This window comes from Rhea americana, unplaced genomic scaffold (assembly GCF_003343005.1).
Source record: "Rhea americana isolate MKP2758 unplaced genomic scaffold, rheAme1 scaffold_0, whole genome shotgun sequence".
In the NCBI taxonomy this organism is placed as follows: domain Eukaryota; kingdom Metazoa; phylum Chordata; class Aves; order Rheiformes; family Rheidae; genus Rhea; species Rhea americana.
This window is the reverse complement of record NW_028185037.1, coordinates 15477590-15496334: the sequence shown is the minus strand read 5'-3', so window position 1 is coordinate 15496334 and position 18745 is coordinate 15477590. Positions and strand designations below refer to the sequence as shown.

At 38.3% G+C, this 18745-nt stretch overlaps 1 protein-coding gene across 5 annotated transcripts in view; it reads left to right on the top strand.

Moving 5' to 3' along the window:
- CYRIB (CYFIP related Rac1 interactor B) overlaps positions 1–18745 on the top strand; it is a 75371-nt gene that overhangs the window by 40191 nt on the left and 16435 nt on the right. For 2 of the 5 annotated variants that reach the window (XM_085317593.1, XM_085317663.1), the window contains exons 2-3: positions 3820–3856; positions 18509–18591. In XM_085317593.1, coding sequence (XP_085173719.1) covers positions 18519–18591 — 73 coding nt within the window. In that variant the 5' untranslated portion in view covers positions 3820–3856; positions 18509–18518. Of the gene's footprint in view, positions 1–3819; positions 3857–17398; positions 17482–18508; positions 18592–18745 lie in introns of those variants that run through there. The other 3 variants (XM_085317903.1, XM_085317743.1, XM_085317820.1) reach the window with 3 other exon arrangements.

Sequence of the window (18745 nt, the reverse complement as noted above, 5' to 3'; positions counted from 1 at the left end):
AAAAAAAAAAGGAGGTAATACGCTATCAGAAATAGCAAGTTCAGTTGTTTGAATAATTTACTGTTAGATAGTAATTTTTTTGCAGTTTCCAGCAAAAGGGGAAGTTGCGTAGCATGGACATCAGTTCTGCTTCCTTCGCCCCTCCTTCCCCCTGCCTCACATACACAAATCTTTGTTTACCTGAAAGTCCTTATGTTTCTTCTTGTTACCTAACATCTAGTTTTGAGAAGTCAATAAGGATTATTTGGAAATATTCAAATTAACTTTCTGATTTTGTTAAAAATACTTACTACTTCAACTTACACATTTCTTTTTCTGTGTAAAACTTTGACAATGTGCAAAAAACAGGATTATGGTGGTTCATCTTACTATTTCCACTAAGCCTCTGAGCTGTAGCTAGCATATTTTGCTGCCTGAATTTTAACTATTTAATTATCTATCAAGGTAGTGGCTTGCTTTGGAAAATATACCTGTAAGTAGCTTGTATTTTAAGGGTCTTAACTGCAACTTTCTATAAATTCTGTAATTTGCCTTAATGATTATTCATGTCTGAGTAGTGTTATGTAAAATCATGCCTCTTTTTTAGAATATTTTCAAAGAATGGAAGCTCTTAGTTATAAAGACTAAGAGCTTATAAATACTATATTCCCTCAGAAGCATTTGTTGAGATGTTTTCCCATTTCCATGAATTAAATTCCTGATGGAGATAGATGTAATACAAGCTTTCATATAGAATGTTAGACTTGTATATCTCTGAATATCTTTTTATGTCATGAAAGATTCTTTCCCGCCCCCCCCCCCCCCCCTTTTCAAATAAAAAGGGTATAACCCAGTTACTTTGTGTAGTGTGACATCTAAACTTCCTGGAAATATTTACTTCAAAGCAAACCTGATAGCTCATTGCTATATTACTTTGAAGCCAAGTCTTCAGACGAAGTTGCAGAGAAACTGAAGTAGTGCTTTGTGGACCTCGTTTGTAGTACAGCTGAACAGCTACTTGCACTAAATTTAGCACATGTAACTGCATATGCCGATAGATATTTGGATGGAGGGTATGAAGAGTTCATATCAGTTGTATWGCGTTTTAATCTGAAGACCAAGAGCGTAACACCTGTGCTTTTAGCAAGTGTCTAATATGGGTCTTGAACTCCCCCAAAAGTTTTTTAGACWGCCATTTCCATCATTCAATTATAAACCTTTTAAAACAGGCTTTAGTGTAGTAATTAATATGAGAGGCTATAGAACAGCTTTGAGAAATGGTATAGGATAGGGAAAGGTTTAATATAACACACAGACTTAAAGGATCCATTTAGCTTTAGAAGAGTGACCAGGAAATGAGCAGAGAAGCAAGATCTGAGCTGAAGCTTTTTCACAGCCAGTGGTCAGAAGCCTGTAGACTTGCTCTTTTGTGTGACCTAAGATAACTTTATACTAGTGACAGATGTACTTACTACCATTGCACAGACTTATCTGAATATTTTTGATAACCCTACATATATAGCAGAATTTTCTTTTAGGATCACTAATGTTAGTCGAACTGGTTTCCATCTAGCATTAAACAGATGTTCTTCTGTAGATGCCCTGAAACTTTCTTTGAAACGTGATCTCGATCTTAGGTTTGATTAACTTTCTGTAGATTAGCCACCTGCTATTGTTACTAATGTAAAACCCAAGTTTGATTACTAAACATTTCTTTATGTTCTTTTTCATTACTCACAAGGTGTGGGATGTATGTGACTTAGGGTTGGTTCTGTGCTGCGTTGTTCTTTTGTATGTTTTAATGAATGCTTCTAATTCCAAGAGTACCTCATTGCTGGAGTGGCTTCCTTGAGTTTAATTTCAAGCTTGTGACTGAGGGAAGAGARCAGGAAATTTCCCAGAGCACTGCAGTCCTTGAACCAGGTCCTGTTTTGCTCAATAATATGAGGACAGGATAGTTAATATTTGTGGATTGAGAACATCTGTGCTGTAGTTCACCTCTGGCTTGCACTAAGTTTTTCAAGTTGGTGGTAGTTACCGAGGGAAAGTTTAGTACAATCTTGAACTTCACAGAAGCAATTCTTAATGCTTTCTATGTGAAAGTAGCAAATTGGATTGTTTTTTGAARAGCAGTAAAGTCTTCGTGCCTAATTCTTAATATGGAGTACGGGAATGCCTATGTGGGCTTTCTTTTAATAGTGTTATAAGCTTAATAGTTTTATGAAGTACTTTACTTTCAGTGTAATGAATTGGTATAGCAGATCATCAGAAAACTTGAGGGCAATCTGGAGTCTCGTTACACAGTTGTTGTCTACTCAATGTTACCGGTTTGTCACAGCCAGAAAAACTTGAACGTTAGCTGCAAAATTGCCTTTCTTGTAAGCAGATCTTGTCAGCAACCATCAATCCAACGTTACGCTTACGTGTAGAGGCTTCCCAGTTCAGCCAGGGTTGGGCAGAAGGCATTGGTTTCATCTTGGGAGTTACTGGTTAGCTTGTGTTCTTCCAAAATCTGTTTTCACATGCTGCTGAGTTGAGCAGTAGCAGTTCCAGTCTAAGATGGATACCCRAAACACAGGCCTTATTCAGTGGTTGGCCTGTTACAGATCTTTTCAAACTGACTTATCCACAGTGATGGCAAGTTTACTTAGTGAGTTTTTTATATTTGGGTAACATTTGACTTCTGTCAACTTCAGACTTTTCCTCTGGCAAACTGAATGATACTTGGTTTCATTTTCTTCTGCAAGTGGATAACTGCAGTTGAGATGATTCACTGCCCCGCTTTAATGACTGCAGACATTTCTCCTCCAACTGCTGTGACAACTCTTTGGATTCCTGCTGTAGAAGATATTAGCATATGCTTTGGCCTGTGTCTGTTGTCGGGAAGTTAGGCTGCAAGTCATAGGTCCATAAGAAAAGATGGATGCGTGTATAATGTGTGTGTGTGTGTCTGTGCATATATGTGTACACACATTTGTATATAGGCATACACACACACACATATGTATAATACACATATAAAAATAGAGGTTCCTAAAGTGAGAGATACTAAYTATTCTGCTATTTGACTCCATAAAATGATGTTAAAAAAACATGATCTCATATTACTCAAGATAACTTTTCTGCCCAGAACTGCTTCTCTATAACATAAGTTAAATGCTTGACTGCCTCAGAACAGCAAACGCTGGGAAAAATGCTTGATTCTGTGTTAGTCAGTCTGCACTACCCCTTAAATTGTATAGTCTACATGCCTCTTGTTGTGCCTGTTGATAATACAGGAAACTATTATTCTGAAAATCCAGACCTTAAGAAGCCAAGTCAAAAGGTAGCTCAGATACAGTGCAGAGCCTGTGTGCTAACCAGGGGAATTCAAGTAATGCGCTCTGAATTGCTATTCTTTATTCACGTGCTCTTTTATGCCTGGATTGAGGTGCACCTTCCAAAAATGAATCATACAGAGAATCTGTCACACCATTAACTTATATTTGACCATTTTTAATAGATGTGCAGTGGTTGTATCCCACTGAYGGCTAGAGACCTGTGAGTCAGTTCCTTATCTATTTAGCGTGTGCTTTATTGTATAGCCTAGTGTTAACCTCTAAATTTAAAATATGACTTKGTATGAAGTCACACTGTTCTGCATTCTGGTTGTTTGTAACATATTTTCTGAAAGTCATAGTAGTCATATAGATCCAATATTACCTTTATGAAGTAGATTGAGAAGAACAGTGCAATGTCTGGAACAGATGCGTGTTTGCTTTTACAAGGCCACATAGCATTACATTAAAGACTTGGTGCAAATGAATGTATTTTCATAATCTTGTTTTTCTTTTAAAACAGACTGGAGGYCAAGAACAGAGAGCAGCACTGGCTGTAGGTAAGAGCTGTAACTTGCCTTGCTTAAAAACTCTCCTAATCTCTTAAAGGGCAGAAAAACGGATCATGCTGAATATTACCAGTTTGCTCTTCAAGAATTCCTTTTTCCACAGTTGCTTTTATACTTTCTGGAATATCTGGTTTTTTTTCTAGGTAGTATTTTGATCTGTAACTTAATTCATTTCTCTTTAACTAAAGATGATAAAGTTGCAAATGTTTATTTTATTCCTTGCACAGTATCTTGTGACAGACAACACAGAAACAGCTTTGAAGAATCTTTACTGTAGCAGTGTGAAGAAATTTGTTGCTTGAAGTATAAGGCATTTTCAGTGTGTACAGAGCATACTAGTTTGGCAACACTTAAGAGCTTATCCTAGAAGATTGTATTTAAGCTTGGAAGATTGGAATGAGGGGAGAATGTTGTTTTATTCTTTTTTAGAATTTATTCTTTCTATTTACTGAAGTTACTATGTAACTTAAGTTCTTTTCTGGATGAGGTGCCTTAAGCCAGAAACCAGTATTTTAAACCCACTTGTAAGGCTGAAGTAGGACATGTGCTTAGGTGATGATTTTGCCTTCTGGTGTTAAAACCTGCTATTTGTCATGTAAGCTACTTTATAGAGTATTATTTTGTTATACTTCATGCTTATTGTGCTATACCAGCACAGCTATTTTTTATCTGTCAGATTGTGAAGGTAATGGTACTAAATGTGAGGTAGGATTTACTTTTCTTCTGATTCTGATGATACACCAAAAAGCCTTTTGAAATCTGAGGAGCTGATTAGAGTATGTTATCAGTTTGGTTGACGGTAGTGTAAAATGTTTCTGAGCTCCACATCTAAAGCTGTGTAAATACCCTATTGAAGAAATAAGATTATGAAGCATTATAACTGTGTAACTAAAATAATTGCCCCTTGAATTACAGTACGTGATCAATGTATTAAAATAGTTGTTTGGCAAAATCAGTGGTTTTGTTGAGATCTTTTTTCATATTTTTGATGTAATTYTTAGAGCTTAATGGCTATGTAGGTTCAGAAAAACAATCCATTTACCCAGTATTTTGTCCCTCTGGGTTTCTGGGAGGAGTGTGGGAACAGAATAAACACATAATGATATTTTCCTGATCTGTAACAAACTGTAGTGGAAATTATCTAGTGCTAGAGGTGGTAGCATTTTCAGTTCATGGCCCTTGATGCATTTATATGTGACTTTGGAAGTAACAAAGTTACAATTTGAAACAATAAAAATCTTAACAGCTTTCTGTGCATTTGCAACGGATACAGTGTAAGAGTCACCCTAATGAGTCAGAGCCTGGGTCTGTCTAGACAAGTATGCTGTCCCAAGGGGTCACCATCCTGCTTCCCTGTGCATGTGTGCACTTTGTTACGCTCTTCTTTCCACACCCCCTACATATTCCTCTACTAGGACAGTGCTGCTTCTRCTCAAGAAGATGAGTCATCAGGAAAACTTAGCAAAACTCCAGGGATATCACTGCAAACAGAACTGCCAGAGACCAGTGAGACCAGATGATGAGAAACTTCAATTTTCTTTGAAGGAACTGAGAATGAAAAATTATTTCTGGTACTGAAAGAGAAATATTTACAAACTAGGAAAATGTCACCACTTCAGCAACTTCAGAAAGTTTGTGTGTCTCTGACTGCTAATGTTTTTGCCTTCTCCAGCTGTGCTGAGACAAAGCAGCTGCCAAATGCTTAATAGCATTTTGAACCAACTGGGAAACACTAACCTGAAGAGTTTGACAAGATTGGCCAAAACCGTACCCAAGCAGCACTGTGAATGGGAAAGTGCTAGTGAAGGTGACAAGGGAAGCTCTAAAGCCCATTGAAAATTTTAACCAAAAGGTTTGAAGAATGGAAAAACTGAAGTAGATGTCACTTTGTGAATAAAGTTAAAACTTGAAAAAGCTTAAGATACAACAAAACCCAGACCTTCAAATGCTGTCCTTTAAGCACATGCCTAGGGAKGAGCAGGAACAGGTAGAGCCTGTATTGGTGCTTCCAGTACAGAGGTGCTTTCAGCTCAAGTATTTTTCTGATCCAGATGAGATTATTGTATATATTTGGTATTCTTTAATAGCTTTTTCTTTCTCATATTTGCCTCTTCTTCCCTAGAACTGCTGCAGACTTTTAGCACTCTTTTTCAGTGCATTGCACTGACATGTTACATACAGAGCCCTCTCCTCTTTCTTATTTTTCAGCCTGATTCCTTCTAGTTTGTTCAGTGCCAGTAGCTCTTTTTAAGAGTCTATTTTTTGTTGCCTATGCATGCTCTGTGTCACTTATGCTTTTATAGCTCTCTGTCATATTCTCCTCACCTCAGAAATCTTTCAGATGAGGAGTCCAAGACAAGTTGTTCCGCGTATGGAAGTTGTTCCAGACCTTTGATCATCTATGTAGTGTTTCCCTGAACTTTTTCCAGTTTTTCCATATCTGTTTGAGATGAAGGGATCACAATTTCCTTTTTATAAATCAGTGGTTCAAAAYTGAATCACTGAATTAACTGTTAATGAGCATAATTATATGCAAACTTGAGCTAAAACTAATGTGAGTCAAAGATTTTTTTCCAGAGTTGTAATGGCTGGCATGGAACSTATAATCTTCGATGTGAAGTTAGCATTGTTTTTTCCCTGATTCATCACCTTACAGTTCCCTACATTAAATTTTATTACCAAGCCATGATAGTCTTCTAAGATTCTTCTTTAGTTCTCCTGCCTCCCTTTATCCTCACTATCCTGAATAACAGCATCACAGCAGAKTTTCTCTGCTCTGGGCCTTCTTATGTTATCTATCAATATGTTGAACAGCATCTCTGTGAAACTCCACCAGTGACTTTCCTCTGTTTTGAGAACCGATCATTTCCACCTTTCTTCTGTTTCTGTCCTTTTGACTGTTTGTTCAGGAATCCTCCTATGGTTGCTCTTAGTTTCCTTTAAAAGGCTCCTTAGGTAACTTTGACAAAAGRTCTTTGACAATCCACCTAGATAATCTGTTAGATCACTACTAYCTAATGATTTGTTTAGCTAAATGCACTGCAGTAGGTGTGGGTTTTAATAATACCATTGGAACAGGGGCTTTTTGTATATATGGTTTCCTGCTAAAAAGTTAGTTCTGTCGACGTTCTCATAGCTGATATCAGCATTCTAAACCTGTCAGTATCTCCTATAAAATACCTAGTGGTTTGGAGACTTTAGGCCTCTCCCGTCAGACCTGCAAATGAGAGCACAGTTCTAGGTGCCTGAGGCTCTGTGGATTTTCAGAATTCCAAGAGGCAATGGTGCACGAAATCACAGTTCTGCATAAAATTGTCCATACTTGCACCTTGAAGTCTCACAGCATCAGTAGCATAATATGACTGGAAAGCAGCAAATGTTCCTCTCTAATAGGTAGATGAAAATAAATTCTTATGTCTTGTATTTATGGGACAACCTTACTTTCATCCCAAGATTAAAGGAAAATTTAAGGAAGGAGTAGAAAATAAGATAAAAGATAATAAGATTTAGCTAGAGAATGCTAGACCAATGTCTCTTTTGTGCTTACTTTCTAACAAGAAAAGCTGTCTGGCCTCGAAAGTAGTTGATACTATGCCTCATGAAGGTGTCTGAAGAACTAACTGGAAATGTTAGACTGCTACAGTTTCCTGATCTTGCAAGAAATCTTCTTGAGAAATGTTGAAGAACAACCTACTGTATAGAAACAGATTTTCTTTTTCTTTTCTCCCCTAGCCTAATGCATCTCCAGTTTTGTTACCGCTTTTRAAAACAGATGGGATGGAAGAGGAATATCATCCTGCTAGTCGTCATCTATTGTACCATCAGTAACTTAATGTGTTTCATTAGCTTTGTACATTCTGCAAGCATACTTCATCCAACTGGTGTAATGGAAAGAGAAAACTCTGCAGGATTTTCAACAAACTTTCCTGAAATGCAGAAGTTGACCATTCCAGGCATGTGATCTGGAAGTCTTCTCGCCCTTGTGATTCAGAGCTAGTGTATCACTGAAGTGAATTCTCAAATGCAGTAGCATAGGGGTAATACACACAAACAAGGCTTGCATTTCGGTACTGACACACTGAAAAAATCCTTTGAGATACAAAATGTAAATGCAATCTTTATATCCATCAACTTGATGACTAGATAACGTGTCATAACCTTGTTGCTGTAGCARTGTAGAGGAGCCAAAGCAGTAAAGGAACACAATAGTTAGGAGCCAAAATAAAACAAAATGTTTCATCTGATATTAAGACGAGTGTGGATAATTGTACTCCTTGCRTTAATGCATTAGATGGCAGTATTGCCAGGCAGTTTGTCAAGGCCTCAGTGGAACGTTGTCCAGCTTAGTGACTGAAGCATTTAGGAGTCTAATGCATATTAGATGAGATTTTAGCTATTTGGGGGGGGGGGGGGGAAGGGGGAGGAGAACAAAACACATTTCCAAATAAAACTAGGCCTGCAGGGGAAAGAGCATTCTTACATAGTGAAGTTAGGGATTGAAATTATTTTTTTCTAGACAGCATTTAGATAAGACTTGCACTTTTTACGTTGAGTTGACAGGAGGAGAACTTATCACAAGTTTTTTGTTTTTATTTTTTCTGAGATAGAAACTTGACAGCTGTTAAATCAAACTGACATCCTTGAAGTATGAAACTTTTGTAGGAATGTGGTGGTATAGGCATACCATCCTTTCACAGACTAAAAATTTTTAGTAAAGTATCAAAAAAAGCAATCTGGAAACTTACTTATTTTTCCTTCAAATTCAGCTGCAGCAATTACAAAACAGGGACATCTTGCTGCCCTTTGAAMACTTAAGCATAGGGTGCCATACTGAATTCTTAACATTGAGCTAAGGAATGACCAATATCAGTCCAGATCCAGGCTGAAATCATACCTCAATCATATAAAGTACTAAACAGCCATGGGAATGTGATGTATTATTTTCAGTGACTGACTTGTGTTTTTTCCATATTAAACATTGTATTTTTTTGGACCTTTATAGACCCCCAGTGTTGATGGAAATGGAAAGGTCTCAGCTTACTTTAAAGAGAAGACAGATCTGCCAGTCTGTTTCCATGATAATGTCACAGTTGGTTAAATGCAGTGTTTAGGCTGGAAGGAAATTGCCCGCTGTCAGACTTGCAAGGGGTTTTGTTACCAACTTCATGGAAGATCGAGTGGTAAAGGAGGGACCTCTGCTGGAGGAGTTGCAGCATTGCAAAGGCTGAAGACTTCAAGCTTTCAAATAGAAGGCAAAGTATAAATTGCATTAGAATGAATGTAAGTGCCCCTGAACTAAACAACGTATTTCCCTGATAGTTGCAATATAATGGAGTTAAACACAAAGCATTATTCAGGATTCAGACAGAAAGCACGTTGAGCTTGCCTTCTGTTAAACGAGGTGGACTTAGTGATTAAGCGTGCCTCGTAACTTTGAGCCCCAGACTGACTCTTGGAAGAACTGTGCACAGTTACTTGTTGAAAGGGTAGATCAGAGCAGATTTCCAGGGACCAAATCTCCCTTTTCAGTTTCAGCTTTTTTTAGAAAGACTAATCCTTCCATACCAAAAATAAATTTTATTCCAGGTTTATGCGGATATACTTAGCTGTTTTATCGTAACTCAGTGTAAGTAAGATTCAGTGTTAGCTCTGCCATTAAAGTTGTCCCAGATCAACCAGGCTTTAAGTCTGCTTCTTCAAGAGGAGTGGTGGATTCTTTGATRTCTTTTCTTTCATTTCTTCAAAGTGGAAAAATGGAATGAATGATCACTGACCAAACTTTACAGTTCTGATTTCAAGAAGCATGAGCCTTTTCTTCACTAGACCACATGTCAGGCAGAGCTCTTTTTTTGGTATGACAGATTTTGAACTCATTTTTTTCCAGAAAGGAGACTTTGGATCACACACATGCAAAGTAACTTCAGTTTTAACTGAAACAGTCTATTGTATCAAAGTCAGTTTAGCCAAAACCCTGACATCAACAGAAGTGACATTACATAGGTTTTAATGAATAATTTTACTGAGTTATCTAAACACATACTTTTAATATTTTAAAAATAATAAAAAAATAAGCTGGGTGGCAGTATAAACTTTTCTGCTATTGAGGTAAGATATTGCTGGAATTCAGTGGTGTATTTTTGCTTGCATATTTTTATTCAGGGAAAGAATTACAGTGAATTACTTGTAATTAGTGGCATGTGGAAAAGTAGCCACTAGATGTCAGTAGTAGAAAACAGTATGCAGCTAGATCTTTGCRTAGGTTTAGATAGTGGTGTGTGTGCTGTAAAAGTGGATACAAACTGATGAAATCTTAAATTTGCCAGAACAAATTGTCTAGTAATGAATGAAATTGTGTGTGTTATGTAAAAGTGACAGCTGTGCCACTTCCTATATTCATTTAATTTAGGATTTGAGTTAGATTTGACTGTTAGTATCCAAGCTGATATCTTTTATTTTAATAACACTACTGTCACTAATCTCACTTCTGAAAATGAGACCAGCTTCTTCAAATGATAGCTTGTTTTTGGCTGATAGCACCACTTCGCCTTCCTAAATCTAAATTTTAGAATTTTCTCTTGTTGATCCTTTTTCCAAACTGAGTGATAACTACTWCTTTTTTGTGCTATTATTTCAATAATTATTTCTCATCTGACCAATGTGTTTTATTACTTTTTTGACTTGGTTTAACTTCATATCTTTAATTACTTTCAACTCTGTTAATGATATCAATAGTATGGATTAGAATATTTCAGAGAGTATCTCACTGGTCAGAAAAGAAATAGACTGTAGGAGAACATGTTTTGATCCAAGTGAAATATTAAGACTTTTTGAAAGGAGTAATTCCTACAGTGTCATTCACAAGCCTATTTCTGTCTCTACAGCTTTTAGCTTTTAAGGTTAAGCACAGAAATACTGTCACTAGCTGTGAAACTTAGCTGTTTCTCTGGGAAAGAAAACGCCTCTGAATCCAATAGGCGCTCTGCTTTGCGATAGCGTGTGTTGCTAAGGGCTTCCTTTGATTCAGCTAATGTGGGCAGCCACTTCTTCACTGTCTTTTTTCTGTTCATTGCAAGATACTGTAGGCAGAAAATGTTCAGTAAGCCTTGAAACATTTGCCAGGCTGATAAGACTATCATGTTAGAAAAACATTACAGAGAGACAGCCTGCTAGGTTTCTGTGTATGTAGGAGTTTGCTCTTTTTCACTTAAAAAATATTATTTTACCAGAATCTGTCTGGATAGGAGGTTTGTGCCACATGTACCCGACCAGCTGAAAACGGAAAAATGCAATTTCACCCCAAAAGAAAATGTTAATGTTAAATGTTCTTTAATTGTGTGTGCTTTGCTTGTAGTATCATGCTGTATTTTCTCCAAAGCTTAAATAGAGATTTTAGTAGAGCACAGTCTTCACACTCCAGATGTCCCTGTTCAGCTGTCCTGAGCTTTGTTAAAAGTAGTTGTGGGAATGTTGTATGCCCTTCTAAAAGGTGAACTGATTCTTTCTTTAAGCAGATGTTTTTTAAAGATCACAAACAAATTTCTTACACCTGCTTGTATAACTGTTTTTTAATACCCTGAAAGCATGCTATTTCTCCAGTAGAATGAAGCAAAATTCAAAATGTGTTGCTTTGAAATGGGTTGCTAGTATTTCATCTTTCACCAAGATTAGTTTTTGCAGCTGTTTACCAGTTGCAAACAAAATCAGCCCCTCTTTCAAGTGAGGTCTTTGGTGCTTGGTTAAATTTAGTTGCATCGTGTATTTCTATTAAATTTCCTCTGGGCTTAGCCTAGGAAAAAAAATGGAAATGTGTCAGGGATGTTTTCGGCATGAAGGGCATGCGTGCAAGATTTGTTTTGAAAATATGCCTTTGCTTTCCGCTTGTCTGATCATGACACTGCATGCAACATCATACGACCCCATAAGGCTGTAATGGGCCAAATCATTGTAATCAAATGTGGCGTTCCGTATGCCTTACTCTGCGCAAGTAGGTCAAGTTTGAAACTGCGTTCTTGGCTAGCCCTACTATTTCCCACAACTTACTCCACGTGACCTGAGTATTGTGCTAGAATACAGAATGTGTCAGGAGGGATTCTGGGCAGCTTCTCAGGGACAGTCAGTTTTTAGACAGAGGCTAATAGTATATGTATATTTTTTCCCCATCTCTGACTTTGTTGATGGATTCATGGCAACAAAAACTTCCATGTTCGAGTGCATATGTTTACTGAATCCCTTGCACTGTCGCTTTGCCTTTGAAAACTGTACTATAAAAATCTTGAAATCAGTGAAACCTTGCCAAGGGAAAAATATTTGCTGATTTTAAAGTGTTGCAAGTACAGTACTCTCTCTTTCTGAATGAGAATACCAAACAAAATTGGACAGAGATGGAGGCCCTAAAGTTACGGGAGATCATGTAGGTAGCAGCCTAAACTGTACTTATGACCAATCATATGAACAGTTTTGGTTTTGTGATTGCAATATGCAAAATTCTTCTTGATAAGGATTGTAACCTTGGTGTGGATTTTATTTCAGTTGCAAARGGCCTTACCACCCAAAAGAGTCATCTTCAGTGAATGCTCTGAGTCAGCAAGTGATGATTCAGCTCTGGGACAGAGTCAAACTGCATGATAGAAAATGCAGTCAGTGGTAGTTGCTTTGTATTGTCTTTGGCCTTTACACAGGCAATTAAATCTTTCTTGAATTGGAGYTGACTGATGTGGCACTATGCTCAAGAAGGACATTGTTACCACCAGACGGTGTCTTAAGTAGACGTCGACGGTTCGAYGTCAGAGCTAATTGAGTGGAACTATATCTGACTTTGCATTAAAAAAAATATAGTAGTTCTGYTTATTTCAGCTGAAGACGTGGACCTTCAGGGAAGTCGGAAGAGTGCTTGGTAGACTAGTACTAACTGGGCGTGCAGCCATGGTGGTTAATTACCAAGATACGTCTTTATAAAGCTATGAAAATCTCCTAGGCTGCTATTTTTACAGAGCATGAGATTGCAGAAGAGAGCCCCCAACGATGGCTGTGACTAGTCAGCTGGTAGACTATTACTTTTTGCTACATGCGGATTGTCATCATCTTGGTATGAAGAAGATGCCTTTCCTCTCTTTCTCTAATCTTAAAGTCAGTAGTGATCATTCTTTTCATGTATTTTGGGCCCAGCAGAACAAGAGTCCATGGTAACCCTGGCTCTGTTGGGAGCCTGGATTGGAGCCCATCGGTAGCTGGAGACTTTCTCTAAGCTGGCTTGCTCTGTGCAGGGATTTGTCCAGTTACTATGCTGGCATAGCAGCCTGTCTTCTAACTCACTTTCTCTACCCTCTCTCTACCAGCAATTCTTGTGTGAATTTAACAGAAATTATTCTGTGGAGTGAGAGGTTTATTAGGAATAAAGGGTAAGGAAACACTGATAAGAGAAACTTTGGTGATGAAGTCCCCATGGAATCTTAAAGGTGAGGATTAACAAATACATGGCTCTACCTAGGATACAAAATAGTAATGATAATGGTGAAATAGTGCATGGACATGTCTACCTAGCTGTCTACTCAGTGCGGTAGATTACTGACATAGAGGGATGCTATGAGGCAGGAGGTGCAGAAAGTGGGGGCATAGGCTGGTAATACAGGCTCTTTCACACTTCCATATATCAAAGGCCTTTCTTCCAGGAGATGTTTCTTAGTTTTTTTTCTGAAAACTAGGAAGCCTATGAAAATCATTTATTTTSCTGTTCCTTGTGGCAGATTGTCATCATGGATGCTTCAAGCTAAAGGAGCCCTCCCAAACTGCCTTTTCCTGCAAGAACCRCTTTGAGTCCTTGTGACTGCTCTGTGAGACCTCTGCGTGATTTCTGAAACCATCTGCAACTGCAATGGTCTGCCAGTAGGATTCAGGGTCGACAGAAGTATATAACTGTGTAAATAACTTACTGTTATTAATTCCTGCACAGAATGTAAGATCTGATTTAGTAAAGTTCCTTCAGGAAGGACACAACCTGGAAAATTATGCCAGATGCTAGTTTGTATTTGCAGTCGAACTCTGTAATAGTTTTCTTGATTTGCTGGATGATTCCAAAGATGAAGTGATCTATGACTGTTATTTGCTCTTCCTGTCTGAAAGGGGTCTGATACAGCTACAAACTGTCCAGCCTCTGTTACAGCTTCTTGGCTTTTCTGACTCTCACGTGCTAATTCCACAGCTCGGCAAACAGCCCCTTGCAAATATAGCAGAAAAAAGCCTTGAGATCCTTGAYTAACTATAGAATTCATCTTCATAAAATAGTGTTTTGCTTGCCCAGCTTCTGGCAGACTTGCATTTGCTTAGTAAGAACTATCTAAGTAGCRAAAGTTTTACCACTAAGAAAGCAAAGGTGATCTTGTGTAGGGAATTGTGGTGTGACTAAAGGTAAAAGAATTATTTCGGTATGCTTAGAACACAAGAAAGTCTATCACAGAGTTTATTACTAAGAAGTGAACATACAACTCTTTCCAACAACAATTTCATGTAAATTGAAATGTATCCCTACATCACACGTCCTTTTGTTGTTGCTGTCATAATTCAGTTAATTTGTCCTTCTTCAATTTGTCTTTTTGGAAAGACGGAGTTTGCCGAACTTGTTACCACTAGGTCAGTTGCGTCTGCTGTTTGGACCTGATGCGTATTTACTGTTTCACGGTAGTATCAAACCTTTTATTATACTTTACTATTTGTTAACCTCACTCCCAAAAAAGAAGTCATATATTGATATTAGAAAACTTTTCTGGAAGATGAAGATCTATAAGAAGGTATTTGTACTGCAAAACTGAGTCTTCACCTCATTTACTCTTTCTAGGAAGCAGTAGGGATTCAGTTAAACAATCTGTTCTGCAATTACTAACTGCTTTTCAGTAAACTTACCTGTAAAATATTTAAAGCACTTAAATGACCCTGTAAACTATTATGACACTGGTCAAAAACAAAGGCCCAGCTACACAGAGGCATTCACTTGAGGAGCTGAAAGTATTTTTATGATGAAGGAGATGATGCAGCTGAAGAACAAGYGTGTGTCAGTAATTGCACGTGTGGTTAAAGTTCTTTTCAGACATTTAACACCATTGGCTTGTATTTTGCAACTTGCTTGTTAACATTAGAATTGACATACTTAAGGCACTGGTCTGAGGCTGGGATTTAGTTTTTAAATCTGGCTCTCTACAGACTTTAGTTGGCATTAGGCAACTTGTTCTTCTGCGTTTTTATTGCCTCGCTGAAAAAATTTGTTCAAGAGCGCGTGTGTACTTGAGCATTTCTCAGATCATCAGTGTCTTCATTGTTGAGAATGGGACTAAGGGAGTCTGCGCTGCGTTAAGGAATACGCTTGTGAGATAGTGAATAGTAGTTTTCTGCTATTGCTTATTTGCACAGCATTGGCATGCATGTGACATTCAGTAAGCTGTGGAAACAAATGAATGCTATGGAAAAGCTACCTCCTTGAAGAAACACATGTTTTGATTGATTCATTTTTAAGAGAAGAGTCTAATCTGGAGATCCTAATTTGAAACCACCATAAATAGTGGGTGTTTCTCACAAGGTAGGAGATCTGCTCTGACTCTCCAGTGAACTAAACTAAAGTGCTTAGGAAGCAAGACTTAMATTTTCTAGTGTTTAAAGGGGAAAGTTTAATGCCCAGATAAGCAAGTGTATATTAAGTGTTGAATTCTATTTGCAGAATCCATTRTGATCAGTTGGATTATGGTCAGGGTTGCTTCTGTAAAAATTCAGATTTTTATCTGTTACTCAATTATTCTATTGCTGCAGCTAAGATTAATGTTCCTAATTTGGTGCTGATTTTCAAAAATCTGGGGTTAATTCTCCGTTCCTTCTCTAGTTTTTGTTGATTGTGTGTGTTTGCTAAATCCTGGGCATCCTGAAAACCAAATCGCTTGATGTTCTTAGTTTACTATTCCCTGATACACTAGTTGTATATTTTAAGGAATTCAAAAATCTGGCAGCACAGGATCTGAAAACTTGTTTTGCCAAAATGATGTCTGACTTCTCATTGCTTCATAGAATCATAGAATCAGTAAGGTTGGAAGGGACCTCTGGAGATCATCTAGTCCAGCCTCCCTGCTCAGCACGGTCACCTAGAGCATGCTAGACAGGGTTGCATCCAGGTGGGCCTTGAAGATCTCCAGAGAAGGAGACTCCACAACCTCTCTGGGCAACCTGTGCCAGGGCTCCGTCACTCTCACAGGGAAGAAATTCCCCCTCACCTCCAGGCGGAACTTCCTGTGCTTCAGTTTCTGCCCATTTTCTCTTGTCCTGTCACCTGGGACAACTGAGAAGAGTTTGTCCCCGTCCCCTTGACACCYTCCCTTCAGGTACTTGTACACATTGATAAGATCCCCCCTCAGTCTTCTCTTCTTCAGGCTGAAGAGGCCCAGCTCTCGCAGCCATTCCTCATAGGGCAGGTGCTCCAGCCGTCTTCAATTTCCTTGATTTCTGACTTCTCATTGCTTCAGTTTTCTTGATTCAGAATAAACTCATCATGATTCTTAGCATTGTGCTACTTCCTTCCAAATGAACRTTGCTCTTAAATCAGAAAACAGAAGAGCAGATACTGATAGACTGGTAGAGTTGCATTCATTTGAAACATGAAAACTGATTTTTAGGAAAGACATTGAAATGAGCTACTTTGGCAAGTTAGTGTCTGAGTTTGTCTTACAGCAGCCCCTGTGGCCTGCTGGTGCTTCAGGGTGGTTGTTGTTAAAGTTTGTTTTCAGGATCTTGAAGTCTCCGAAACACATGAGGATCATTGAAAAGGCTATGTTCCTTTGTTAAATGCTTTTTTCATAGTCCCACTGAAGAGACTGGTTTCTAAAACATGGGTAATGTTTGAAATTGTTCTGTGAATTTATCTGAACTAGATTAATCACTATTTAATTTTTCTTCCACTTTTCTTTTAGCTAGGATGTGACAGCAAACATAAGAAGAACTGTTGAAACTTGATTATCTCCTGATTTTGGAAAAGTGTAACTTGCATTTGGCTTGTCATTTTACCTGATTTGATGGAAAAACTGTTCATTGGCCACAGATGACTACTTCTGAGAGGCTTTCTGAAATTACATTTGTTTTGGGTTATGGAGATACGCTCAAAGTCAGGTTTATAATAAAACTAGTCTCATTTGAGGTGGCTCTGGTCCCAAGCAGTTAATGATTTTTTTGGCTGTAGGTTGCTGCAGTTGCACAAAACAATTAGTCATTGTAGATAACCATAATTTTTTAGTTGTATTAAACTGCAGATGAAAAGGAAACAATAATTCAGAAGTTTATTTTTGTGAAAGTTATTACTCTTCATTTTTGAATAATTGCTTCTCCCTCAGAAGAAAGGGAGAGGAAATGCACTGTAAAGTGCACGTTTACTACTTCCCACCATAAGACGATGGATCTGCTGTGTGCAAAACTGTATGGAAGTCCTGCTCCAGCTGAGCCCCAGGCGTGTACTTAAAATAGGAAATGATTATTGGAACTAAATTATTTTGCCATTTTTATTTTTAGGTTTGCTGGCATGGGTAATCTCATTAAGGTGCTAACCAGGGACATAGACCACAATGCAGCACATTTTTTCTTGGATTTTGAAAGTAAGTCTTTTAGCCCTTCACAGCTGGTGCATTTAAAAGGGTAATAATAGGTTTGCTTATACCTGCTGCAGTGAAGGCTAGGGGGAACCCGTTGCAAATCTGCAATTTGAAAGAGGGTTGCATGTGTGTTTTTTTTTTTTTTTTTTAATTTTTTTCTCCAATAGTAGCCAAGCCACCATCATGCTACTGTGTAAATTTTATTTTCTTGTGCTTAGTCATTCTGGGTCTCTGTGGTCAGTGATGTCTGTTCATCTGCCTGCAAATCAAGTAATCATAAAATGAAAAATTCTGTCAGTATGCCATAGTAATCTGTGCTGAGCAGTTGTTCGTTGTAATACTGTCTTACATGAAAGTGAGCAGTAAATCATGCCTGATTCCGGTTTGTTCATTCATGGTGCATTTAATGTGTATTTTCACATCGAAAAAGCCAAAAAAGGAATTTTGACTGAGCTTCACAAATGTTTTAGGCATCTTGTGTAAAAGATCCATGGCATAAACCTACGTCGGCATTTTCTGCACATTGAAATGCTGCATCCTGATACAGCTATCTATAATGGCTTTCTGACAAAATTATCAGAGTTGAAAAAAATAAAGCTCTTTACCTCTGTTGTCCCATCAGGTAAAAATCTGTAGCATGGCCACCATGTCAGTGCTTGCAAATAGGATGCTTAGCCCTCAGTGTGATACTTCTGCTCAGGACACTGGTGCTAGCGGTGTACCGGGACAGAATTGGTCACTCCCGAGGCCTGCAGCTGGAGTTCTGCCCCTTGCTCAGAGGGGAGGCCGCGAAGACGCTGGTGACGTAGGTCACTTCTTACAGGAGAGCTGCGTCTCTAGGATCGCCCGCTGTACGTCCTCGAGGCGGAGGGGACCCTCCGCCGCCGCGCGTCGGAGCGGGAGCCTGAAGGACGGGTTCACGCCTGGTGGAACTCTTTGGTTTCCCCCCGCCACCACTTCATTCAACTAGATTTTGGCTGTTCCTTCTTATAAAGGAATATTTTCTTTTCTCTCATTCTTGTCTTGGCAGGTACCTTAACATGGGGAACCTTCTTAAAGTTTTGACATGCACAGACCTTGAGCAGGGGCCAAATTTTTTCCTTGATTTTGAAAGTGAGAAGATGATTTTATATATCTATTATTCTTTGCCTGCAGTAGACTGCATTTGTCATGTACTAAATGTATGTTTTCACTTTGCCACCCTTCTAACAGCTTTGCATGTCTGAGCTATGAATAGTTCAGTGGACACTGCAGAAAATAAATCTTA